This window comes from Callorhinus ursinus, unplaced genomic scaffold, assembly GCF_003265705.2.
Source record: "Callorhinus ursinus isolate GAN/ISIS: 27379988/994484 unplaced genomic scaffold, GSC_fseal_2.0 scaffold24, whole genome shotgun sequence".
NCBI classification, from domain to species: Eukaryota; Metazoa; Chordata; class Mammalia; order Carnivora; family Otariidae; genus Callorhinus; species Callorhinus ursinus.
Window position 1 is genome coordinate 1,316,199 of NW_027397086.1, and position 26,606 is coordinate 1,342,804.

Genomic DNA, 26,606 nt, shown 5'->3' on the forward strand with positions numbered 1-26,606 from the left:
AACTTAAAAAAATATATATTCGCAACTGTTGCACATTTTCCTTTCATATTAATTTTAAAAACATTTTTTCCATAGTCTTAAAAGCATGGTTTCCTTGTGGGAACTTAATTAAATCTCCATTTAAGAAGGCTTAAATATCCTTACATTATATTTTCCTACCCAGATATTTTGTGGTGTGTTTGTTTGTTTGTTTGTTTGTTTTTTGTCTTTCGGTATTTTTTAAAAATCATCCTTCATTTGGATCTAGATCTTGCTGTTTTTATACTATGGTGCATGGAATTTTTTATTTTTTTCCACTTGTAACTAATTATTGCTGTTGACTCTTTGTAGATTTTTATATCCCACCACTGCCTCTTAGATATTCCAGCTAGACAACCATGGTCTCTTCCTAGTTTTTAATACAACAGATTTCACTTTGATGTTTTCTACATTAGCTAGAACCTCACTAGGGGGCATCCACAGCTTGGTCCTGGTTATAATGGCTTTTAATGGTTTTAGTAATTTTCCACCTAATGTGCCATTTGCTGTCAGTGCCTGTCCTGCTGCCTGAACCAGAACCCGCACGTTAACAAGATTTGCCAGGTATTTCCTACATCATGTTCAAGGAATGCTGGTCTAGACGATTTCTTCCTATCGGTGATTTTCCTTAAGAGTTTAGTAATTAAAGTTGTGGCTATTTGATGCTACCAAATACTTTCTGGCGTCTACTGGTCCCTAAAAAAGGGATTCTTCCTTGGTGGCTGTCATGCATCCTACTGTTTGATATCCTAATTCTGGGCCAGCCCTGTGCCCTCCAACAGGAGGTCCCCTCTCAACCCCCCAGCATCCTCGCTCACCACTTACTCCCCCATCCATGTCTCTTCAGCTCCCCGGTGCATCTCCAGGCTGAGACGGACGCACCCCTGCTTCAGGTGGCAGGGCTGTGAGCAGCACAGAGTGGGTGCTCAGAAATCACTTGACTTCACTCGAGCGGTCCTTCTTGAGTGGCTCAGCTGAGGGGCAGGGGGCTTCCTCCTCTCCATGCAGATGGGTTTTTATCTTGAGTCACAGACCCCTCTGAGAATCTGGACACCTTCCCAGGAAAACGCCCATGAATGGCTTTCCCTCCCTGCTGGTTGGGAAGCTCCTGGCTGTCCTGAAGCCCAGGGTAAGGCCCTTGCTCCCTGCTCTCCCAAAACCTTTGGCTGTGGGATTCCCTACAGAAATCCCCACCATCCCTACGCAGTTGGTCCATTCCAAGCGCTCGCCACAAGCCAGGCGCTGTGCTGAACACCCATGGGGTCTCCGAGTCTGCCCACAACTCCAGGGACAGGTCGTACTGCCGCCACCCCATTTTACAGATGGGGAAATCTCAGTTTGCTCAAGAAACCAGAAACTCCTTGAAGGCAAGGACTGTTCTTGCGGCTGGGGCCTGGCCAAGCAAGAAGGTCACTGGCTGGGGAGCCGCAGGGCCGCAGGGGGCCTCCCACTCCCTGCTCCCTCAGCCCCCTTCCTCTGCAGACCGTTCTGAGTCTTGCTAACGTGGAAGGCCATTCTCAGGACCACAGCTGACTGGACTGGGGTACCAGGCACGATGCAGGGACACCCACGTACAGCTCTATAGGCCATCCAGCAGCCTCTAGGGCCCCCTGAGTGCTCCCCGGTCAGGGTGGCCCTCGCCACACAGGGACCCAGCGGATCCTCCATGGGTGGGCGATAAAGTTAGGGACAGAAGGAGTGAGCAGAAAATGCACACGGAGTGGGAGTGGGGCAGAGCCGAAAGACTGCAGACAGAGGGAGTAAGCAGGAGGCAGGGAGGAGGGGAGAAAGAAGTTTCTGGTAAAGGAGCCCCATGAGTAGTGGGTCACATCTCAGAGGGGCCACACAACGTGAGCAACAAACAGACCCTTGCCCGAGCTGCCTTCATGCGAACAGCGTCTCAGAGAGAGGCAGCCAGGGGAGCCCCCAGAGCCCAGCTGGGGACCGATGCTGCCGCGCACCCTGCAAGGCAGCCAGGAAGTAGCAATGTGAAGCTCTGCCCAGGGGGTTGCTTTTTGTTTATTGACCAGACACGGCGGCCTTGGTTTCTGGACACGGAGTCAGCATGAGAGCGCTTGTCTCCAGGGACGGGGCAGGGGCTCAGAACAATCAGCCAGGAGCTACCGGGGAGAGAGGAGGCCACTCAGCTCCTCCACAGGGAAGACCTAACGCCAGCAGCTTTGCCCGGCAGTCACCAGGCCCGGCTGCAGGTGGGAGGAGGCGGGAGTTGGTGGTGTCCTTCCTGATGGCTCTGAGGACAAGGACAGCTCTGGTCCCTTTGATGGTCTCCCGGGTGTAAGGTGGAGGCAAGGGCCCTGGGGCCCAGCCAGCACAGCCCCGGAAAGACCCTGGGAGGAGGCACAGAGGATGGGGGCTCCGGTGGGCCTGGGCCCTGGGGCCAGTTCAGGTTAGGACGCTGCCTGAGGCCACCTGGAGGGGCTGAGGCCCAGCTGCAGGTGTGCCCGGGGCTGCACATCCCACCGTCTTCTGGCCCCGGGGCCCCTCTGTTAGGCAACCGATGGCCAGCGGTGGGGGTCAAAGTCCACAGAAAGAGTCTGCCCAGCTTGGGGGTCCTTGTGCGTCCCGGCATCCCCAAAGGAGCCAGCCGCTTTCAGGGGAGGTAGAGCGCCACCACCACATAGATGACCCAGCTGGTGGACACGAAGACCCCGAAGAGCAGGCTGAAGAGCACGAGCGAGCGGGCCTTGCGGGACGCCTCCTCAGCCTGGGCCAGGTCCCCCCTGCTCAGGGCGGCGCGTGTCTGCAACGAGACGGAGGCCGGGTGTGGACACGGAGCCCCCGCGCCCCCCCACGTGCAGCCCGGGCTGCGGGCACCCCCGAGAAGCCTGCGACCTGCCCGAGCCACCGCGTGGGAAGCAGCAACAGCCGGGGAGGCCACGGCCGCCCGCCCCTGGGCACCTGCCCCGCGGGCCGGGCCCCGAGCCACAGCCTCCCCTGCCCCCCTCACAACCATCCTGAGACTGGGGCCGCTCTTGCCCCCACCCTGCAGAGGAGGAAACAGAGGCTCAGTTCAGTGACCCACCTGGAGCCAGAACTCACAGGCAGGCGGCCAGCGGCCTCCGGAACTCCCGCCTCCCCGCAGTCCTGAGAGCTGCCTTCTCCCCACCCTCCCAGCTTCGTGACGGGGGGAGCCTGACCGGCGTGGGGACGTCAGGGCCATGGCCGGGTCTGCTCTGCACACATAGGGGGCTCACTACCGTTTCCTGGAACGTTCTCACACGGGCATCACTGGGTCGCCAGGGACCAACCCCATGCCTGGTCAGGAATGTCAGGAGGAAGGAAGGAAGCTGTGCAGGTAATGGGTGGACGGACGGACAGATGGACGGATGGTAGTGAGTAGACAGGGACGGATGGGTGGCTGAGTTGACAGATTGTAACAGAGAGGTGAGTGGGAGAGCGCGTGGACAGATGGAGGGATGAATGGAGACTAGGGAGGTAGTAAGCAGATGGATGAGTGGGTAGAGTAGATGGGGAGAGGGAGATGGGTAGAAATGTGTGGGTGGAGGGGTGACAGGCTCTACCCCATTGAACACAAGCTCCCGTTGAGGCAGGCAGTTCCTTGGGCCTTATCATTCACACCTTTTGTTAGAAACTGGCTTAGCGGGATTTTCTAGAGCAGATCCCCCGTGGTCTGGGGCAGAGACAGGAGGGGCAGAGGTGGCCGTCCAAGTGAGACAGGGACGCCGGACAACCAAGCCCCGATCCCCCGGTTCCTGCCACCCTCCTGAGGGAGCCGGTGGCTGGGCCAGGGGCTGGGCGCCCCCCACCCCCGGCCCTGCCAGCTGCGGGCGGGGAGTGCGGCCCCGGGCTGTCCACCCCCACCTACCTCGTGGGAGTAGACAATCGCGACAAGCCCCGTGAGCAGGCAGCAGAAGAGGGACACCAGCACGGACTCCATCATGTAGTCCTTGGGGTGGGGCCTGTGGTCCACCGCCGCGGGGGCCGGGACGCCGGCCACGGGGCCGTTGTACTGCGGGGACAGAGGCCACCACGCCGCGGTGAGGACACAGCCATCCAGGGCCACCGCCCGCCCAGTGAGGCTGCCGGTCACCGAGGGGTCAGGTCCGGGCCCCCCTCTGCCTTCTCGCTCCACAACCCCCCGCCTGTCACCAGCCCCAGGAGTCCTCTGGCTTCTGCCCTCTACAAACCGCTCAGTCGGGGGGGGCCATCCCCGTCTCTCCCTGCCCTGACTGCGCTCCCACCACGGGGGGCATCTAAGCTCTCCCCCACAGGCACCCCAGGGTCTCTCAGCTTTTCTAAAAATCTAATCAAGTCACCTCCCACCCAAAAGCCCTGGGGCCCTCACTAGGGACCTCACCCTCCTACCCTGTCCTCCTCACTAAGCTGAGCCGACCCCTGTCATCCCCAGGTGATGGGGGGGGCGGCCACCCCCCAGGCCTGTGCCCAGATGACCGTCCTCCTCTCCACCTGAAAGCTCTTCACCCCTCAGAACTCAGCTCAAAAGCCCCCACCTCTGGGAAGCCTTCCAAGCTCGCCCACCCCCCCCCCGCCAGGCTGCAGAATCCTTTCCCTTCCCTCATCTGGGCATTGACGCCCCTCTGCAGGGGTCACTGACGGTGACTTTTCGTAACCTACATGTGCCAAGCTCTCCCCTGGCGAGGGAGGTGGTGGTGAGTGGGGGGCAGCAAGGGGGATTCGTGGGAAGTAAGTGCCTGCAGCGCAGGGGGTCCCGGGGTGAGGGGGAGGTGGGGGGGGCAGGAGATGGGGGCTGGGTGGGGGCTGAGTGGGAAGTAAGTGGGCGTGGCGCCGGGGGTCCCGGGGTGAGGGGGAGGCGGGGGCTGGGGGGGCTGAGTGGGAAGTAAGTGGGCGTGGCGCCGGGGGTCCCGGGGTATGGGGGAGGCGGGGGCTGGGGGGGCTGCGTGGGAAGTAAGTGGGCGTGGGGCTGGGGGCCCCGGGCTGTGGGGGAGGCGGGGGGCCGGGCCCACTCACCACCGGGAAGGGTGCGAAGAGCGGCGGCGCGGCGGGCGGCGGCGGGTACAGGACCTGGGCCGAGGGCCCAGGCTGGAAGAGGACCGGCCCCTGCGGGAAGGATGGGTACAGCAGGTGCACGGCCTTGGGGTCCGGCGGCGCGTAGGGTGGGGGCTCGCCCACAAAGCCGATGTTGGGCACCCCGCCGGCTGCCACCTTGGGTCCCTGGTGGGCCTCCCCCGCAGCCTCAGCCTGGGCGGGGGACACGGCCACGGCCTCGGCTTGGGCGTTGGCCGAGGGGTCCTCCAGGGCCGGGGACCTGCCCCCATCTGCGGCCACTTCCTCACTGGGCCCTCCGTCCTCATCCAGGAGCTGCGGGCGGCGCGGGAGTTGCGGGAGCGCAGGGCTCCGGGGGTCCTCAGAGGCTGCGGGGCCGCCGCCCCCTTTTGCATCCCCTCCTGGAAATAAAAGCCAGGTGCCGTGAACCCCAGGCACCACTGAGCCAGGTGGAACTCCTCCCCGCTCCCTGCCGCAAATCACAGCCCCTCCAAGGACAGAGTTCCAGGACGCTGCCAATCCCCACCCTGCCCGTCTCCGGCACTCAGGCTTCTCCCGCGGGGCGCTGGAAGAATCGACCCAAAGTGCAAGCGTGGGACAAGGGGGGAAGGGACTTGCTGGCAGTCACATGGCCAGTGCGTCACCAGGCTGGGCTAGAACACGGGCCTCGCCCCTGCTGCACCCACTGCCCTGTTGCTGGTAGCCTGGACCACGCAGGGGTCCGGCCAGGGCAGCCCGAGAGCTGCTCCGAGATGAGCCGAGCTGAACAGATTCCTGGCTTGAGAGGCAGGGGAGACGGGGTGCTCCAGGGTTAAGACCCTGGCTAATGGACTGACCTCAAAGAGCCAGGAGGTCACTAAGGGCCAAACGCCAGCTCTCTTTCTCTCAAGTAAGTAAAATATTTTTAAAAACAACTTCCAAGCAGAGGCTTCAAAAACCTTTCTCTCCAGGTTACCAAGGGCTGGAGAACGAGGGGGAGCCAGTGTTTAATGGAGGCAGATTTCAGTCAGGGAGGATGGACCCGGAGGACGGATGGTGGTAGTGTCCACACAACAGTGCCAACGGGCTTGATGCCCCTGAACTGTGCACTTAAAAATGGTGAAGATGCAGGGGGGCGCCCCAAGAGAAAGGCTTTTTAAATACTGTGGTTAAACAAGGGTGCCGGGCTGGCTCAGAGGAGCCTGTGACTCTTGATCTTGGGGTCGTGAGTTCGAGCCCCATGTTGGGTGTAGAATTTACTTAAAAAAATAAATAAAAGCCTGTATCTCCTGTGGCTCACATCTACAAACTCTAGACAAAATACAAAAGGAGGGACTCCTGGTTAAGCATCTGCCTTCGGCTCAGGTCATGATCCCAAGGTCCTGGGATCGAGCCCCACCTTGGGCTCCCTGCTCCGTGGGGAGTCTGCTTCTCCCTGTGACCCTCCCCCTTCTCATGTGCTCACGCTCTCTCTCTAATAAATGGATAAAACCTTAAAAAAAAAAAAAAAAACCCTCCAGAAACCCTGTCACATTCTGGCTGGAAGAAGTAAGATGGGGCCCCGCAGAGTGGAAAGAGCAAGGAAATTCTTGTGTTAGGGGGCGTCATGGAGGGGATGTGACCGTGGATGACCCTGCGGCTGGACCCCGGCATTCAGAGGCTCCTCACCCCCCTCCCGGTCCTGGGAACGTGGGTCCCACTTGCCTTCCTCACTCCTGGAGGCTGCCCTGAGGTCACAGCCTAAAGACGTGGTGCTGAGACCATCCAGACAGTATCTGGATGTGACTGAACCCAGTTAAGACCTCTATACAGACTCGTTAAGACGTGGCGGGCGGGTGCAAAGACCTACCCACCTCGTGGCTCCCGCCACGAGCCGAGCCTCGTCTGTGAGTCCCCCTGCTGGTTAACCCTGCTGCCTGCCCACCGGGCCCCCCTCTCCCTCCAGTCTCTCCCCACCTTCCAGTGTAAGGGGGCCAGTTTCGATCACACCCAAGAAGCTCCCAAGGAGCATACAAACCGACATCTAGAAAGGAAGGCGCTGCAGAGGGGGATCCCCTGCCTCTGTGGGTGAACTGAGGTGACCAGTGGATCTCGGTTTCCCCAGGACTTTCTCAGATTCACTACTAAAAATCTCACATCCTGTGAAAAACCCTTAGTCTCAGACAAACCAGGATGATTAGTCACCCCAGACCGGATCCACACGGGTCATGGGACTCACCCCTGAGCTGCATTCGTAGGGGACAGACCTAGAAGAGCATAAAGGACCACCAAACAGGACCACCAGGCCAGCCAGAAGCAATTAACCAAATGGCAATAAGTACATACCTATCAATAATTAAATTAAATGTCAATGCCGGGGCGCCTGGGTGGCTCAGTCATTAAGCGTCTGCCTTCGGCTCAGGTCATGATCCCAGGGTCCTGGGATCGAGCCCCGCATCGGGCTTCCTGCTCGGCGGGAAGCCCGCTTCTCCCTCTCCCACTCCCCCTGCTTGTGTTCCCTCTCTCACTGTGTCTCTCACCGTCAAATAAATAAATATCTTTTTTAAAAATAAATAAAATAAATGTCAATGCCACCCCCCCCCGTGGCTCAGCAGGGAGTCTGCTTCACCCTCTCCCTCTGACCCTCCCCCCAGCTCATGTGCTCTCGCAGGCTCTCTCACTCTCTCAAATGAATTGAAAAAAAATCTTAAAAAAAAATAGGGGCGCCTGGGTGGCTCAGTCATTAAGCATCTGCTTTTGGCTCAGGTCATGGTCCCAGGGTCCTGGGATCGAGCCCCGCATCAGGCTCCCTGCTCCGTGGGAAGCCTGCTTCTCCCTCTTCCGCTCCCCCTGCTGTGTGCCCTCTCTCGCTGTGTCTGTCAAATAAATAAAATCTTTAAAAAATTAAAAAATTAAAAAAATAACTACTCAGTGGGGAGCCTACTTCTCCCTCTGCCCCTCCTCTTGCTGGCTCTCTCTCTCTCAAATAAAAATCTTTAAAAAAAAATTAACGTAAATGTCAATGGCATAAATTCTCCAGTCAAAAGACACTGAGTGTCTGAAAGGGAAAAAAAAAAAAAAAAAGACCCATTTGTATGCTGCCTACAAGAGACTCACTTCAAATGGAAGGACACACAGACTGAAATTGAAGGGATAGAAAAAGGTATTCCATGCAAATGCAAACCAGACAAAACCTGGCACAGCTGTATTTATATCAAAGTAAACTTTAAAACGCACTGTGGGGCCTCTGGGTGGCTCAGTCGGTTAAGGGTCTGACTCTCAGTTTCGGCTCAGGTCATGATCTCAGGGTCATGAGACTGAGCCCCGTGTCAGGCTCAACACTAGGCATGGAATCTGCTTACGGTTCTCTCCCTCCCCCCTCTGCCTCTCCACCCCCCCACGCATGCATGTGCCCGCTAGCTCTTGGTCTACACATACATACATACATACATACAAACAACAAAGACTGTAATAAGAGACAAAGAAGGGTATTACATGATACAGAGGTCCAACACGACGATGTAGCATATAACCACGGATGCTCCCAACATAGCAGCACCTAAATATACAAGCAAATATTAACAGACCAAAAGGAAGAAACAAACACCAATATTATAATAGTAGGAAACTTCAGTACCCACAAATATCAATGGATAGATCAGAAAAATCAATAAGGAAAACGCCAGCCTTAAACATGTCAGACAGGATGGACTCAGAACTACACAGAACATTCCACCCAAAACCAAGGGAATAAACACTGTCGCCAAGCACACCAGAAACGTTCACTAGTACAGAATATACCGTAGGCCACAAACAAGTCTTAATAAATTCAAGACTGAACCCTTCCCAAAAATCTTCACGAACCACAGTGGTACAAACCTAGAAAGCAATTACAGGAAGGAAACTGGAAAAGTCACAAGTATGTGGAGAATCAACACCTTGCTGCTGACCAACCACTGAGTCAAAGATGAAATCAAAAGGCAAATTAAAAAAAAAAAAAAAAACCTTGCGACAAATGAATATGGAAATACAACATCCCAAATGTACAGGATGCAGCCAAAGCAGCTCTAGGAGGGAAGTTCGTGGTAATCAATGCCTAACCAAAGAACAAGAAAGAAATCTCAAATTAATGACCAGACTTTACACCTCAAGAAGTTAGGGGGAAATGCATCCCAAAGTTAGGAGAAGGAAGGAAATAACAAAGATGAGAGCAGAAATAAATAGAGACTAAAAAGACAAAAGGTCAATGAAACTAAGAGCTAGTTCTTTGGGAAAAGATAAAACTGACAAACCTACAGCTAGACTCACAAAGGTTTGAAAAAGACTCAAAAATGAAAAACAGGGCACCTGGGTGGCTCAGTTGGTTAAGCGACTGCCTTCGGCTCAGGTCATGATCCTGGAGTCCCAGGATCGAGTCCCACATCGGGCTCCCTGCTCAGCGGGGAGTCTGCTTCTCCCTCTGACCCTCTTCCCTCTCGTGCTCTCTGGCTCTCATTCTCTCTCTCTCAAATAAATAAATAAAATCTTTAAAAAAAAATGAAAAACAAAATGTTACAACGGATACCACAGAAACACGCAGGATCAAAGAGACTACTATGAACAATTATATGCCAATAATTTGACAACCTAGAAGAGGTCAATAAATTCCTAGAAACATAAAACCTATCAAGACAGAATCGTGAAAACTAAAAAAAAAAAAAAAAAAAAAAACAACTGAACAGACCAACTACTAGTAAGGAGACCGAGTCAGTTCATCAAAAACCTCCCAACAAACACAAGTCCAGAACCACATGGTTCCACTGATGAACTCTACCAAACAGTCAGAAAATAGAAGCAGAGGGAACACGCCCACACTCCGTTTACGAGGCCATTACCCTAATACCAAAACAAGACGAGCAGTCCACAAGAAGAGAAAATCACAGGCTGGGGCACCTGGGTGGCTCCGTCGGTTAAGCATCTGCCTTCGGCTCGGGTCATGGTTCCAGGGTCCTGGGATCGAGCCCTGCATCGGGCTCCCTGCTCCGCGGGGAGCCTGCTTCCTCTGCCTGCTTCTCCCGCCCTTCATGTGTGTGCTCACTCTCTCTGTCAAATAAAATCTTAAGAAAAAAGGAAAATCACAGGCCAGTGGCCCTGATTCACACACATGCAAACATCCTCAATAGATGATAGCAAACCAAATTCAACAATACGTTAAAAGGATCACGCACCATGACACAAGTGGAATGGGATTCCACGGAGGGTTCAACACACACAAATGTGATACACTCACTACATTAACAAAATGAAGGAAAAAATCATAGGACCATCCCAGTAGATGCAGAAAAAGTGACAAAAGTCAACATCGATTTATGATAACTCTCAACAAAGTGGGGATAGAGGGAACACACCTCAACATAAGAAAGGCCACCCTACATGACGAGTCCACACCGAGGATCATTCTCACTGGTGAAAAGCTGAGAGCTTTTCCTCGAAGATCAGGAACAAGTCGAGGATGCCCACCCTCACCACTGTTGTTCGACGTAGTACTGGAAGTCCTAGCCACAGCAGTTAGGCACCAAAAAGAAACAGAAGGCATGCACATTGAAAAGGAAGAAGTAAAACTCATAATTTGCAGATGAGACGATATCATATATAGAAAACCCTAAAAGCCTCCCCAGAAAACTTAGAACTAATGAATGAATTCATTGAGGCGGCAGGAAACAAAATCAATACACAAAATCTATTGCGTTTCTATCCACTAGCAATGAACTATCAGAAAGAGACATTAAGAAAATAACACATTTTTTAAAAAAGAAAATAACACATTTAAGGGCATCTGGCTGGCTCAGTTGGTGGAGCATGTTACTCTCGACCTCAGAGTTATAGGTTCGAGCCCCACTTTGGGTGTAGAGATTATTTAAAAATAAAATCTTAAAAAAGAAAACAACCCATTTACAATTGCACCAAAAAGAATAAAACACACACACAAAAAGGAAAAAGAATAAAATATCTAGGAATAATTTTATCCTTCTTTTAAAATAAACTCTACCCTCAACGTGAGGCTCGAACTCACAACCCCAAGATCAAGAGTCACATGCTCCACTGATTGAGCCACCCAGGCGCCCCCCATCCAGGAATAAATCTAACCATGAAGGTAAAAGACCTGTATATCAAAAATGAGAAGACAACATTAATGAAACAAAATAAAGAAAACACAAATAAATGGAAAGACATCCCATGCTCATGGATTGGAAGAACACTGTTAAAATGTTCCTATCACCCAAAGCAACATACAGATTCAGTGCAATCCCTATCAAAATCCCAGTGGAAGGGCCCTGGGTGGCTCAGTCGGTTATGCGTCTGCCTTCAGCTCGGGTCATGGTTCCAGGGTCCTGGGATCAAGCCCTGCGTCAGGCTCCCTGCTCAGCACAAAGCCTGCTTCCTCCCTCTCCCTCTGCTGCTCCCCCTGCTTGTGCTCTCTCTCTCAAATAAATAAAATCTTTAAAAAAAAAAAAAATCCCAATGGCATTTTCCACAGAAATGTAACAAATGATGCTAAAATTTGTATGAAACCACAAAAGACCCTGAATAGCCAAAGCAATCTCAAGAAAGAACAAAGCTGAAGGCATCAGATTTCACACTATATCACAAAGAGATTGTAAAAAAAAAAAAAAAAAAGACACACAGGAAACAACAGGCGTTGGTGAGGATGCAGAGAAAAGGGAACCCTCTTGCACTGTTGGTGGGAATGGAAAATGGTTCAGCCACTCTGGAAAACAGTATGGAGTTTCCTCACGAAGTTAAAAATAGAGCCACACTACAATCCAGCAATTGCATTACTAGGTATTTACCGAAAGGATACAAGAATACAGATTTGAAGGGGCACATACACCCCAATGTTCAAAGCAGCAATGTCCACATAGCCAAACTATGGAAAGAGCCCAAATGTCCATCAACAGATGAATGGATAAAGAAGATGTGATATATATATATATATTATACACACACACACACACACACACACACACGATAGAATATTACTCAGCCATCAAAAAATGAAATCTTGCAACAATGTGGATGGAGCTAGAATGTATTATGCTAAACAAAATAAGTAGAGAAAGACAAATACCTTATGATCTCACTCATATGTGGAATTTAAGAAACTAAACAGATAAATATGTGGGAAGGGAAAAAAAAAAAAGAGAGAAACAAACCATAAGAGACTCTGGACTGGGGCGCCTGGGTGGCTCAGTCGGTTAAGAGCCCAACTCCTGGTCTCGGCTCAGGTCGTGATCTCTGGGTCGTGGGATTGAGCCCCACCTTGGGCTCCACACTCAGCTCTGAGACTGCTTGGGATTCTTTCCCTCTCCCTCTGCCCCTCCCCCTGCTCCACAGGCTCTCTCTCGCTCTAGCTCTCAAATAAATAAATAAATAAAATCTTAAAAAAAAAAAAAAAAGACTCTTGACTCTAGAGAACCAACCAAGGGTTGCTGGAGGGGAGGTGGGCAGGGCAATGGGTTAAATAAGTGATGTTTATTAAGCGGGGCACTGTGATGAGCACTGGGTGTTGTATGTAAGCAATGAATCACTGAAGTCTACTCCCAAAACCAATATTGCACTGTATGTTAACTAGAATTTAAATGAAATTTGAAAAAAATAAAATAAAAAATAAACCAGACACATAGGTCAATGAAACAGAGAGACCAGAAATAAACCCATGTATATATGGTCGATCAGTTTACGGCAGAGGAGCCAAGAACAGACAATGAAGAAATGAGAGTCTCTTCAATAAATGACGCTGGGAAAACAGCCACATGCAAAAGAATGAAACTGGACCACTTTCTTACACTGTACAGAAAAATTAACTCAAAATGGATTGAAGACTTGAATTTAAGACCTGCAACCAGAAAGCTTCTGGAGGAAAACATAGGCAGAAAACTTCCCGACATCAGTCTTGGTGATGATTTTTTGGATTTAACACCAAAAGCAAAATGAAAGCAACAAAAGTAAAAATAAGCAAGTGGGACTATATCAAACTAAAAGGCTTCTGCACAGCCAAGGAAACCATCAACAAAATGAAAAGGCAACATACTGAATGGGAGAAAATATTTGCAAATCATGTATCTGATAACAGGCTAATATCCAAAATATGCAAAGAATTCATACAACTTAATAGCAAAAAAAAAAAAAAAACCCATACCATCCAAGTAAAAAATAGGCAGAAGATCTGAATAGACATTTCTCCAAACAAGACATACAGATAGCCAACAGGTGCATGAAAAGATGCTCAACATCAGTCATCATCAGGGAAATGCAAGGAGACATCCCCTCACACCTATTAGGGTGGCTAGCATCAAAAACAAGAAATGACAAGTGTTGGTGAGGATGTGGAGAAAAAGGAACCCTTGTGCACAGCTGGTGGGAATGCAAGCTGGTGCAGCCATGAGGGGAAACAGTAGAGCCTCCTGAAAGAATTAAAAATAGAACCACCAAGGGGCGCCTGGGTGGTGCAGTCGGTTAAGCATCCGACTCTTGGTTTCGGCTCAGGTCATGATCTCAGGGTCGGGAAATGGAGCCCCACATCGTGCTCCTCACTCAGCATCGAGTCCGCTTAAGACAATCTCTCTCCCTCTCCCCCTCCCCCCATGCATGCTCTAATAAATAAATGTTTATTTGACAGAGAGAGCGAGCGAGCACAAGCGGGGAAAGTGGGAGAGGGCTTCCCGCGGAGCAGGGAGTCCGACGCGGGGCTCGATCCCAGGACCCTGGGATCATGACCCGAGCCGAAGGCAGACGCTTAACGACTGAGCCACCCAGGCGCCCCATAAAGAAGAAAAGAGAGGAAGGGACGGGAGGGGAAGAGAGGGGAGGAAAAAGAAAAAAGAAGAAGAAAAAAGAAAAAGACGGACAGAAAACTGGACCACAGCTGGACGCCCCGCCCACGAAGAGGCCACAGAACTCGGGATCTGAGAGCCACGGCCGACTGCTGGCTAAAACCCAACAAGTCATCCTCTCCCTGGGAATTCTAACGGGGCTGAGAATCTACACAACCTAATAGTCACAAGGCCCGGGACACGGTACGAGAAAACGTGCCACACAAAGAACCAGGAAAAGGTGCCCCGTCCTCTGGGGAGGAGCCAGACAAGCAGAGGCGCGCTCGAGGGGCCCGACTTGCAGGGACTAGCCGCGGAGCTGCCGGCACGACTGTGCTCCAGGAGATAGAGAGAAATACGCCTGAAATAAGTTCTCCACAGAGAACAGAAACAATTCTTTAAAAAGGAACCAAATGGAAATTCTCAACTAAGGCATATAATGTCCAATTAAAAAGTCATCAGTTGGCCTCCGTGGCAGAAGGCAGGAGACAGGGATAAAAACGAGTCTCTGAAGGTACGACACGCCCATCAGAAGAACAGAGAAAAGAAAAGGAAAGGGGGGGGAAAGGAAAAGAACCAAACCTCAGGGACCTGTCTGGTAACACAAGAAGGTCTAAATGGATGGGTCAGTGAAGTCCCAGGAGAGATTTGGGGGGGAAATATATTTGAAGTACTAACAGATCCAAACTTCACAAATTTGGCCAAAGACCAATTGATAGATGCATAAAACTTGGAAAAATCCAAAGCAGGGACTCTGGGGAAAACTAAATGCATCTTCCTATAACTTCTCGAAACCAATTAAGTACTAAAGTCTTGAAAACAGAAGAAGGCAGAAGAAAATGCAAGACCTCTATTGAAATAACTTGAACTTCCATAAACGTTCAATAGACAGCTAGGTCAGAAGACAATAGATCGGGATCTTACGGTGCCGAAAGAATGGTCACCCCAGAAACTGAGACCTAAAGAAAATGTGCTTGAGGAATAAAGGTATGTATTAGTTTTCTGTCATCATCTAACAAAGTAACCACAAACACAGCTTAAAGCACCCATCCGCCTCACACCCGTTATAATCACAGAGTTAAACAACAACAACATCAAACAAACAAACAAACAAAAAACCCAGGGATGCCTGGGTGGCTCAGTCAGTTAAGCTCGGTCAGTTAAGCATTTGCCTTCGGCTCAGGTCACAATCCCAGGGTCCTGGGATCAAGTCCCGCATCCGGCTCCCTGCTCAGTGGGGAGTCTGCTTCTCCCTCTGCCCCTCCCCCTGCTTGTGCTCTCTCTCTTTCAAATAAATGGATAAAATCTGTATAAAAAAAAAGTGAGATGGACAGAATGAATAAAAACTAAGACCTACAAGGCTACCCACAATAGACACACTTTTTTTTTTAAGATTTTATTTATTTGAGAGAGAAAGCAAGAGACAAAGCACAAATGGAGGAAGAGAGGCAGAAGCAGAGGGAGAAGCAGACTCCCCGCTAAGCAGGGAGCCCAATGCAGGGCTCCATCCCAGGACCCCGGGATCATGACCTGAGCTGAAGGCAGACACTTAGCCCACTGAGCCACCCAGGCGCCCCGACATACTATTTTTTTTTAAAGATTTATTTGAGAGAGAGAGAGCACACGCACCAAGTTGGGGGAGGGGCAGTGAGAGAGAGACAGAATCTCAAGCAGACTCCACACTGAACTCAGAGCCCAGTGCGGGGCTCCATCTCATAACCCTGAGATCACAACCCAAGCCAAAACCCAAGAGTTGGACGCCTAACCAACTGTGCCACCCAGGCTCCCCTAGGCACACTTTAAATAGAACGACACAGAGAGGTTGAAAGTAAATGGGTGGGAAAGATATGCCATACAAACTGTAAGCAAAAAAAAGGTTAAGTGGATTTCAACCTCAGATAAAACAGACTTCAAGACAGAGTATCATCAGTAATAAAGAGGAACATTTCACAACAAGAAAAGGGACAATTCACCAGGAAGGCGTAACAATTATAAATGCATGTGTGCCTAATAGCAGAGCTTCAATATACATGAAACAAAAATTTATAGAAATAAAGAAATATACAAAATATACCATAGTAGCAAAACACGTTAATACTCTTCTTATAGCGATTGATACAATAACTAGACAAAAACATCAGTCAGGACATAATTGATCTGACCAACGTTATAAACCATCTTGACCCAACTGATGTTTACAGAATACTACATCCAACAACTGCAGATACCGTTCTTCTCAAGGACACAAGGTACAGTCATGAAGATCGCATGCCAGGCCATAGAACAAGTCTCAATGTTAAAAGAACTGAAATAATTCAAACTGTACTTTGACCAACTACAACAGAAATAAGTTAGAAACCAGTAACAATGATCTCTATAGGATAATACCAAATACCTGAAAATTAAACAACATACCTCTAAAGAATTTATGGATCAAGAATAAAATCATGAGCTAAACCAGAAAACCATTCTGAACTGAATGACAACGAAAACACAATGCATCAAAATGTGTGAGATGCTGCTAAAGCAGTTCTTAGAGGGAAACAAAGAGCTTTAAATGATTTCATTAGAAAATGTCTCAAATCAATGACTTAAGAGTCCACGCTGGAATCTTGCTAGAAATGAGCAAACACAACGTAGCGGGAAGGATGAAAGCAATAAAGAATATAAAAGTCAATGAAATAGGGGCACCTGGCTGGCTCAGTTGGAGGAGCGTGTGACTCTTGATCTCGGGGTTGTGAGTTCAAGCCCTGTGCTGGGTGTAGAGATTATTTAAAATATATATATTTTTTTTTTAATGAAATAGAAAGCAGAAAATAGAAAAATTAACAAAGTTGGGGCACCTGGGTGACTTCGTTCCTTAAGCATCTGCCTTTGGCTCAGGTCATGGTACCCGGACCCTGGGATGGAGGGGCCTGAACCCCGCATTGGGAGGGCTTGGCAGGGAGCCTGCTGCTCCCCCTCCTTGGGCGCTCTCCCCTCGCTCTCAAATAAAAGAAAATTTTAAAAAAGAAAAATTAACAGGCGCCTGGGTGGCTCAGTTGGTTGGGTGACTGCCTTCGGCTCAGGTCATGATCCTGGAGTCCCGGGATCGAGTCCCGCATCGGGCTCCCTGCTCTGCGGGGAGTCTACTTCTCCCTCTGACCCTTCCCCCTCTCACGTACTCTCTCTCTCTCTCTCTCATTCTCTCTCAAAATAAATAAATAAATCTTTAAAAAAAGAAGAAAATTAACAAAGTCAGAAGTTGGTTGTTTGAAAAGATCAAAATTGACAAACTTCTAGACTGATTATCAAGAAAAAAAGGGGGGGGCGCCTGGGTGACTCAGTCGTTAAGCGTCTGCCTTCAGCTCAGGTCATGGTCCCAGGGTCCTGGGATCGAGCCCCGCATCGGGCTCCCTGCTCAGCAGGAAGCCTGCGTCTCCCTCTCCCACTCCCCCTGCTTGTGTTCCCTCTCTCGCTGTGTCTCTCTCTGTCAAATAAATAAAATCTAAAACATACACACATACACACACACACAAATAACTATGTCAGGAATGAAAAAGGGGTTACCATCACAGAGCTACAGACATTAAAAGAAAATTAATACTCTGAACAACATTATGCCAACAAATGTGACAGCATAGGTGGAAGAAATTTCTCTTTCCAGCTCTCCAAAATTGACACAAGAAACAGGAAACCAGAATAATTGTATATCTATTAAAGAAATTAAATTTGTGGGTGCCTGGGTGGCTCAGTTGGTTAAGGGACTGCCTTCGGCTCAGGTCATGATCCTGGAGTCCCGGGATCGAGTCCCGCATCGGGCTCCCTGCTCAGCGGGGAGTCTGCTTCTCCCTCTGACCCTCTTCCCTCTGGTGCTCTCTATCTCTCATTCTCTCTCTCTCAAATAAATAAATAAAATCTCTAAAAAAAAAAAAAAGAAATTAAATTTGTTATCAAAAACAGAAAAGTTCTATGCCCAGATGGTTTCACTGTTAAAGTCTATCAAACACTCAAAGAAGAAAATAACACTAACATTACACAGATTTGTTTTTAATAGAGGAGGTAAGATCACTGCCCAACTCACCTGATGAAGCCAGCATAAACCTGACACCAAAAGCCAAAATAGGAAAATTATAGACCAATATCCCTCATGAATATAAGCACAAAAAAAATCCTTAATAAAATAATAGCAAATTAAATCCAACAATACATAAAAACACCTCACCATCAAACAGGATTATTCAAGGTTGGTTCAACATTCAAAAAAAGCAATATAATTCACCATATTAACAGAATAAAGGAGAAAAACCATATTATCATTTCAAAGGATGTAGAGAAAACATGACAAAATCCAACACCCATTAATGGTTAACAAACAACCTTTTAACAAACTAATAATAGTAGAGAGTATCCTCAGACTGATAAATGGCATCTATGAAAAGCCTACAGCTAACCACATTCTTAATGGTAAAAGACCAAATTGCTTCCCTTTTCTCCCCAGGATCAGAAACAAAGTAAGGATGTCCACGTTCACCACTTCTACTTAACACTATTCTGATGGTCTTCGCCATACCAATAAGGCACAAGAAATAAAAATCACAGACTGCAAAAGGAATAAAACTCTCCTTGTTTGCAGATGATTTGCTTGTTATATAGAGAATCCAGGAAATCCACACCAATTTCTAAAATGAATAAATGGATTTAATATAGTAAAAGTTCACAAGGCTAGTACACAGAATCAATTATGTTCTTATGCACTACCAGCAAATAATTGGAAAACAAATTAAAACTAAAATCCAATTCCCAGTAGCACCAACGTAACTGGAAAATAACTAAGAATAAATTGAACCAATGAATTCCAAAACATCTACACTGAAAATTACAAAGCACCACTGATAAATTAAAGAAGTCCCAAATAAATGGAAAGGTATATACTATGCTCATTGCTCAGAACACTCAAACTGTTAAGATAACGATTTTCTCCACATTCACCTATAGGTTCATTGCAATCACAATCAAAATTCCAGCAGGCTTTTTTCTCTAAGATTTTTTTTTTTTTTTGAGAGAAAGAGAGAGAGTGGGGCTAGGGGCAGAAGCAAAGGAAGAGAGAGAATCCCAAGTGGACTCCTCGACAAGCGTGGAGCCTTGATCCCACAGCCCCGAGACCATGACCCACGCCGAAACCAAGAGAACGTCGCTCAACCGACTGAGCCACCCAGGTGCCCCATGCAGGGTTTTGTTTTGTTTTGTTTTGTTTTAAGATATAGAAAGTGACAAGCTCATTATAAAATTTTTACAAAAATAGAAAGCACCTAGAATCACCAAAACAATTTTCAAAAGGAGGACAAAATTGGAAGAATCTACCCGATTTCAAGACTTACTATAAATCCAAGAGAAACCAGACCATTCATTAAAAATGAAATGATACACACGTCAATGAAGCGCACGTGCACACACACACGCACACACACTTGGTCAGTTGATTTTTGCCGAAGTTTCTAAGGCAATTCAGTAAAGGGAAAAAAAGCCCCCCCCCCTTTTTTTAAGATTTTATTTATTTATTTGACAGAGAGAGACACAGTGAGAGAGGGAACACAAGCAGGGGGAGTGGGAGAGGGAGAAGCAGGCTTCCTGCAGAGCGGGGAGCCCGATGTGGGGCTCGATCCCAGGACCCCGGGATCATGACCTGAGCCTACGGCAGACGCGTAATGACTGAGCCACCGAGGCGCCCCGAAGAAAAGCCTTTTTAATAATTGAAATAGGATCAACTGATTACCTGCATGGAAAAAAGTGAATATTGACTCTTCGTCACAACATCCACAGGAAATAATTCCGAAGGGATCATAAACCTAAATGTAATACCTGAAACTATAAAACTCCTAGATTAAACATAGAAGATCTGTGGGATCTTAGGATGGATAAAGATTTCTTATATATGACACCAAAAGCATGATCCATAAGAGAAAAAAATTGTAAACTGGGCTTCAAAATTAAAAACAAAAAAACTTTTCCTCTTCAAAAGACATCACTGAAAAAACTGAAAGAAAACAAACAACAACAAACTGAAAGAAAACCTACCGAATGGAAGAAGATATGTGCAAATGACATACATGATAAAGGATTAGTATCCAAAATACATAAAGAACTTATACAACTCAACACACAAAAAAACAATCTGATTATTCATGTCTTCTGCCCATTTTTAGACATTTCTCCAAAGACATACGGATGACCAAAAGACACGCGAACAGATGCTCATCATCATTCATCATCAGGGACATGCAAGTCAAAACTACAATGAGCTATCACCTTACATCAGTCAATCGCCACCACAAGAAACAACAAGGGGTTGGCAAGGACATAGAGGAAAAAGAACCCTCGTGCACTATTGGGGGGAATGCAAACTGGTGCAGCCACTGTGGGAGACAGTATGGAGGTTCCTCAAAAAAGCAAACACAGGGACACCTGGGTGGCTCAGTTGGTTAAGCATCTGCCTCGATCTCAGCTCACGTCTTGATCCCAGGGTCATGAGTTCAAGTCCCCTGTTCAAGCTCCCTCTCCCAGCATGGAGCCTACTTAAATTTAAAAGAAAGAAAAAAACAGAACTACCTTATGATCCAGTAATTCCACTACTGGGTATGTACCCAAAGATTACAAAAACACTAATTCAAAGGGATACATCCAAAGGATATCTAATTCAAAGGGTTACCTGCAGCATTATTTACAGTAGTCAAGACATGGAAGCAGTCCAAGTGTCCATCAGTAGACAAATGGATAAAGAAAAGGTGGTACAGAGAGAGAATATTATTCAGCTATGAAAAGAATGAAATCAGTGCCCCTGGGTGGCTCAGTCAGTTGGGTGTCTGCCTTTGGCTCAGGTTATGATCTAGGGATCCTGGGATGGAGCCCCACATTGGGCTTCCTGCGGGGGGTGGGGAATGGGGGAGTCTGCTTCTCCCTCTGCCCCTCAGCCCTGCTCATGCTCTCTCTCACTCTACTCTTAAATAGGTATAAAATCTTTAAAAAAAAAAAGAAAAAGAATGAAATCTTGCCATTTGCAATGACACGGATAGAGCTAGAGAGTATAACGCTGAGCAAAATAAATCAGAGAAAGACAAATACCCTATGATTTCACTCATATGTGGAATTTAAGAAACAAAAGAAATGAGCAGGGACGCCTGGGTGGCTCAGTCGTTAAGCGTCTGCCTTCGGCTCAGGTCATGGTCCCAGGGTCCTGAGATCGGGCCCCGCATCGGGCTCCCTGCTCGGCGGGAAGCCTGCTTCTCCCTCTCCCACTCCCCCTGCTTGTGTTCCCTCTCTCGCTGTGTCTCTCTCTGTCAAATAAATAAAATCTTAAAAAAAAAAAAAAAGAAAGAAATGAGCAAAAGGGAAAAAGAGAGAGAGGGAGACAAAAAGAGTATTAACTATAGAGAACAAACAGATGGTTAGCATAGGGGAGGTGAGGGGGGAATGGGTGAAATAGGTGGTGGGGATTAAGAGTACACTTACCTTGATGAGCACTAATTAAGGAATTATTGAATCACTATATTGTACACCTGAAACTAATAACACTCTATGTTAACAACAACGGGACTTTTTTTTAAGCCAATATGAAAAAAAGAAAACCATCAGTAAGAACATACACAGGCAAGTCACAGAATGGGAGAAAAATATTCATAACACATGTATCAGGCAAAGGAATTGTATCAACAATGCATAAAAAACTCCCACAATTCAGTAGGTCAAACATCCCAATGAGAAAATGGGTGAAAGATTTGTGAACACTCCACCAAAGAGGATATTCAAATGATTGATAAGCACATAAAAAAGATGTTTGGTGTCAGTAGTCACCAGAAACGCCATCAAAATTACAAATGCCAACTAAAACCAGGAGGTATCACTACACATCCATTAGGGGGCTGGGATTAACCACCACCGACAACCCTGACCCAAACACCCCAGCTCTCAGGCACAGCAGGTGGGAAAGGAAAACAGTGAAACCATGTTGGGAAACACTTCGACTGTTCCTTTTAAAAGTCAAGCATAGGGCGCCTGGGTGGCTCGGTTGGTTAGGTGACTGCCTTTGGCTCGGGTTGTGGTCCCGGAGTCCTGGGATTGAGTCCCACATCGGGCTCCCTGCTCGGCGGGGAGTCTGCTTCTCCCTCTGACCTTCTCCCCTCTCATGCTGTTTCTCTCTCTCTCTCTCTCCCTCAAATAAATAAATGAAATCTTTAAAAAAATAAAGATAAAATACTTTAAAAAAAAAAATAAAAGTCAAGCATACACCTGCCATAGGATCCAGCTACCCCACTTATAGGCATGCACCCGAGAGAAAAAAATAGAACCACAGAAAGACTTGTTCACAAATATCTGTAGCAGGGGCACCTGGGGTGGCTCAGCGGATTAAGCGTCTGCCTTCGGCTCAGGTCATGACCCCAGGGTCCTGGGATCGAGCCCCACATCGGGCTCTCTGTTCAGTGGGGAGTCTGCTTCTCCCTCTCCCTCTCCCCCCTGCTTGTGTGCACATGCTCTCTCTAATAATTAAAATCTTTTAAAAAAAAAAAAACAAAACGGGAGGCACCTGGGTGGCTCAGTTGGTTAAGCGTCTGCCCTCAGCTCAGGTCGTGATCCCAGGGTCCAGGGACTGAGCCCCGCATCGGGCTCCCTGCTCAGCAGGAACCTGCTTCTCCCTCTCCCTGTGTGCACCCCCCCCCCGCTCTTTCTCTCACTCTGTCAAATAAATAAATAAAATCTTTAAAAAAATAAAATCTTTAAAAAATAAATACATGTAAATGCCCAAGAAGATTTAAACACACACACACACACACACACACACACACAAATATTCGTAGCAGTTTGAGAAACACTACACGCTTGTTGCCTGAAGCCACTCAGTTTGGGCTGGTTTGTTACACAGCATAAGCCAACGGATAACTGAGAGGGGAGGTTTCCTCTGGCAGCCAGAGCCGGAGTGCGGGAAGTGGCCAGAAGGCACACGGGAGAGCAGGAAGGAAGCGGCGGGGTTAGAGAGACAAGTGACAGTGGCCTGAGCAAAAGGGAGGGACATGGGCAAGCGGCCAGACCCAGGCAGGACTGAGGAGGTGCGCCGGCCTGACGGCGTGTAGAGGGGAGGCACGAAGAGCAACATGGAGAGTGACAGGCACGCCGGACCCCCCTCATCTCCTCGGGGCTGGTGCCACTCGGGAGCTGGCGCCCAGGGACCATGCCGCCTGGGCCCCTTCACCTCCCTGTGCCGCTCAGTTTCCTCATCCTTAAAATGGGGACACCACCAACTCCTGGGGTTGCCGTGGGGATTAAACTGGGGTAAAGTGCTCCTAACACTGACTACTGTGACCTGAGGTTGGGAAGAGACTGGGAGAGGACGACAGACACCAGTCCGACCCCAGCCCCTGTAGAGGCCTCCGGAGATGCTCCGGAGAATTCCGGGGCCCCAACCTCACTGCCGCCCCCAAGGGCTGGGGTTCTTGAACAAGCAAGCCTACAGTACTGGGGGATGGAGGGAAGTCCTGTCTGCTGTCTACCGCGGAGGCGTCTTCGTACTCGGAGCCCCCAACCGGCCTTCTGCGTAGGTGATACACGGAGGCAACCAACCAGCCGTTCAATCCCGCCTGCTCTTGTGGGGCACCCACTACGGTCCAGCGCTGTGGGCTCAGAAACGCAGTTCTGTACACAAACCCTATGAAAAGATCACGACTTCAGCAGGTTCAGGCGCCCGGGGGCTGCCGAGCCCATGAGGCTGTGCAGATAACACGTCCAGGTGAAGGCTAACGGCAAGGCCATGAACTCCAGCGACTGAGATGAGCACCCCGTCCCCCCCCGACAGCCATCCGCATGAACGCGGACGGGGCCCAGGAAACGCGTGAAGTCTGGCTGCACCAGCTGAGGGCCCTGACGCGCGCTCCATACCGCAGACGCCTCATCTGTGAAATGGGAAGAGTAACAATCACTTCCAAATAAGAACCGTGAAGCTCTGGCCCGCTCTCTTCTAGTATCTCAGGTCACGGGCCGGGGCACCTGCCCCATTTCACAGGTGCGCGCAGGGAGGCCGCCGGCCGCTCCCCGGGGGCCCGGCCAGATGCAGATGCGCTCCGGAGGCCGGTCCCGCGCAGAGGCCGGCCCGTCACAGCCCTAATTATCATAACAAAAACCGCAGCTTCCCGGGGCCCCCGCCGGGGCAAATACCTGGCCCGATGGCGCGGAGATAGGGCTGCTGAGTAAATAAATTTGCTGGCGGGGCCGCTGGGCCCGCGGCCTCGGGTTCTCGACACCCGAGCCTCCGCGGACATTCCAGCCGCAAGGGGGGCGGAGGGCGGGCAGCGCCGGGCGCATCCCCCGCCCCCGACCCGAAGCTCTGGACCCATCCCCCCACCCCCCCACCCTCGGAGCTCCGAGCCCGCCGCCGTGGCCCCCCGCCCCGCCAGCCTGGGGCTCCCGAGCACAGGGCTCGGTCCCGGGGTGGGGGGGGCCGTCGATGCTCCCGGAACGAACCTCTCTCGGCCCCGACCTTGCTGCCCATCTCTCTGCTCGGTCCCCGCACCCCGTTCCGTCGCGCCGGCCTTGGTGCTGTCTCTTCCCGCCGCGCCTCCCTCCCCGACCCCGTCTCGGTCCTCCACGCCCAGCCCAGCCCACTCCCGGCCAGGGCCCCCTGCCCTCGCTCTAAGAACCTCTGCGTGGCCGGAGGGACAGGCAAAGTCACCAGGGGGAGGACCGGGCGTGGGGGAGAAGAGGGGAAAACGCCCCCCAAATGGCCCGGCGCGGGGCACCTGCTGCCCGCCCTTCCCCCGCCCCTCCCGCAGGGGCGCCCAGGGAGCTGGAGAGGAGCGCCGCCTGAGTTGCCAAAACTTTCCATAGCATCCTCCCGGCGTTCCGGGTTCTGGAGGAGGGGTCCCAGGGCCAGGTTGGGCCCCGCGGGAGGAGCTCCCGGGCCCGCCCCCCGCCGCGGCGTCGGGACCCCCCAGGAGCCCTCACCTGCCTCCATGGCGCACGCCGCCCGCTGCCCGCGCCCCGCCTCCCGCCGCCGTCGGGCCGGGCTCGCCTGGCGCCGCGGGCTCGGGTTTCCTGGTGGCGGCTGCGCGGCCGGTTAATGATTGACCGCCTTGATGGCCCGCCGCTGCGCCAGCAGGTGGCCTCGCGCGCGGCGAGCGGGGGGGAGGGGGCGGGGAGAGGCCGGGGTCCCTCGCGGGCGCCCCTCCCCCGCCGCGAGCGCCGGAGGCCGGGGGACCCGAGAGCGCACGGCGACACCGGCGTGGCCCACGAGCCCGGGGAATCGCGGCTGCCCGACCGGCCTTTCCATTTTCCGCAGCAAGAAAGGCCAGAAAGGAAGAGTTTCGCGTGAAATCTGAGTTTTTGAAACAACGTGTGCGCGTGTCTGCTCCGTGCAGCTTGCCGGACCGGAGAACCTGGAGCAGGGCCCCGTGCGAACACCGAGAAGGGCTAGAGGGGCTACACCGAAGGGCCAGACGTCTTTGTAAATTCCTAGCCGAGCTCCCCAGAGCGGAAGGGAGGTCCCCGGGGACCAGAGGGGAAGCGCCTGGGAGGCCCGGGGGCGCGCCGTGGTGAGGTGGCGGTCCCGGCGGGCGGGGCTTGAGCTGTACACCCAGATGTGGACGGGAGAGGAAGCCTTGGTGGGCGCCGGCCCCGAGGGGTGCATCGTTGGAAGAGGATTTAAAGACGCTGAAAGTGACTAGAAGTTGTTCAGCTTTTCATCACCACCGACAGTGATTCTAAACTAGGTCAGGGACAAAACACTCCGCCTGAAAAAAATACTTTGTTGGTCTAAGTTCTGAACAATTGCTGTGGTTATTGCTGGCTCACAGAAAGCTAGTGGATAGGCTTTCACCCTCCTGGCGAGGACTAGCAGAATCCTCTCCTGGGACGATGACCAGCCCAAGAGAAAAGATACAGAAATACCAGGGTTTCCTGCATGAAAATACTCAGCCTAGCAAACGTCCCACACACGCTCAGAATTTCCAACCATCGGCTAGTCCCCCGCTCTTAGATTTCATCAGGCGAGGGCCCCCCACTGTAGATCTGAAGAAAGCAGGTCAGGGGGGAGAGGCACAGATCAAACACATGGAAGAAATTATGAGTAAACAGAGCATGCAGAGAGAAGAAAACTTTTAAAACCTCTCTTCAGGATCCTCAGAGATTCGGGAAGACATCCATGAAACAAGAACAAGACGCTGTGAAAAAGAACATTCATTAAACAAAACAAAAACACCCTTGAGAATTCAAAAGATGACATCAGAAAAAAAAAAAAGCTGACCTCAGAAATAAACAGTGAGGGAACTGATTCAGGGAGAACTAAGATGTCAGACTGAAACATGGATCTACAAGAAGTGTAGAAATGGAAAACAGTACAGTAAAAAATGTCTTTAGTTTTAGTTGTGCTAAAAGGTAACTGACAAACTAAGGCAAAAAAAAAAAGGCAATGTACTAAATGTTTCTAGCACATTTTTTTTTTAAGTGAGCTCTGTGCCCAATGTGGGTCTCAAACTCAAGATCCTGAGATCCAGGGTCATGTGAGCTACCAACCGAGCCAGCCAGGTGCCCCTGCTTCTAGCACCTTTAAAGGTAAATTGTATGGGGTGCCTGGGTGGCTCCGTTAAGCATCCGACTCGTGATCTCAGCTCAGGTCTTGATCTCAGGGTTGTGAGTTCAAGCTCCATGCTTGGCGTGGAGTCTACTCTAGAAAAAAAAAAGTAAACTGTACAACAGTATAGTAACTGCACAAAAGATGCGAAGGAACATAGGGGTCTACATATGGAAAAA

General features: G+C 50.1%; 1 protein-coding gene across 1 annotated transcript; it reads right to left on the reverse strand.

Annotated features, from left to right (window-relative positions):
• Positions 1–2,210: 2,210 nt before the first annotated feature.
• PRRT1B (proline rich transmembrane protein 1B) lies at positions 2,211–24,891 on the reverse strand. The gene is made up of 4 exons (XM_025888509.2): positions 24,804–24,891; positions 4,990–5,426; positions 3,866–4,009; positions 2,211–2,779 (listed from the first exon to the last, which is right to left on the reverse strand). Exons 1-4 carry the CDS (start codon positions 24,811–24,813, stop codon positions 2,630–2,632), a joined length of 741 nt encoding a protein of 246 aa, XP_025744294.1. The 5' UTR covers positions 24,814–24,891; the 3' UTR covers positions 2,211–2,629.
• Positions 24,892–26,606: the final 1,715 nt, after the last annotated feature.

Coding starts and splice junctions, on each gene's coding strand:
- PRRT1B (XM_025888509.2), bottom strand. Junction 4,010..4,989: donor TCTTCGCACCCTTCCCGGTG/GTGAGTGGGCCC, acceptor CTGTCCCCGCAG/TACAACGGCCCCGTGGCCGG. Junction 2,780..3,865: donor CGATTGTCTACTCCCACGAG/GTAGGTGGGGGT, acceptor GTCTCGTTGCAG/ACACGCGCCGCCCTGAGCAG.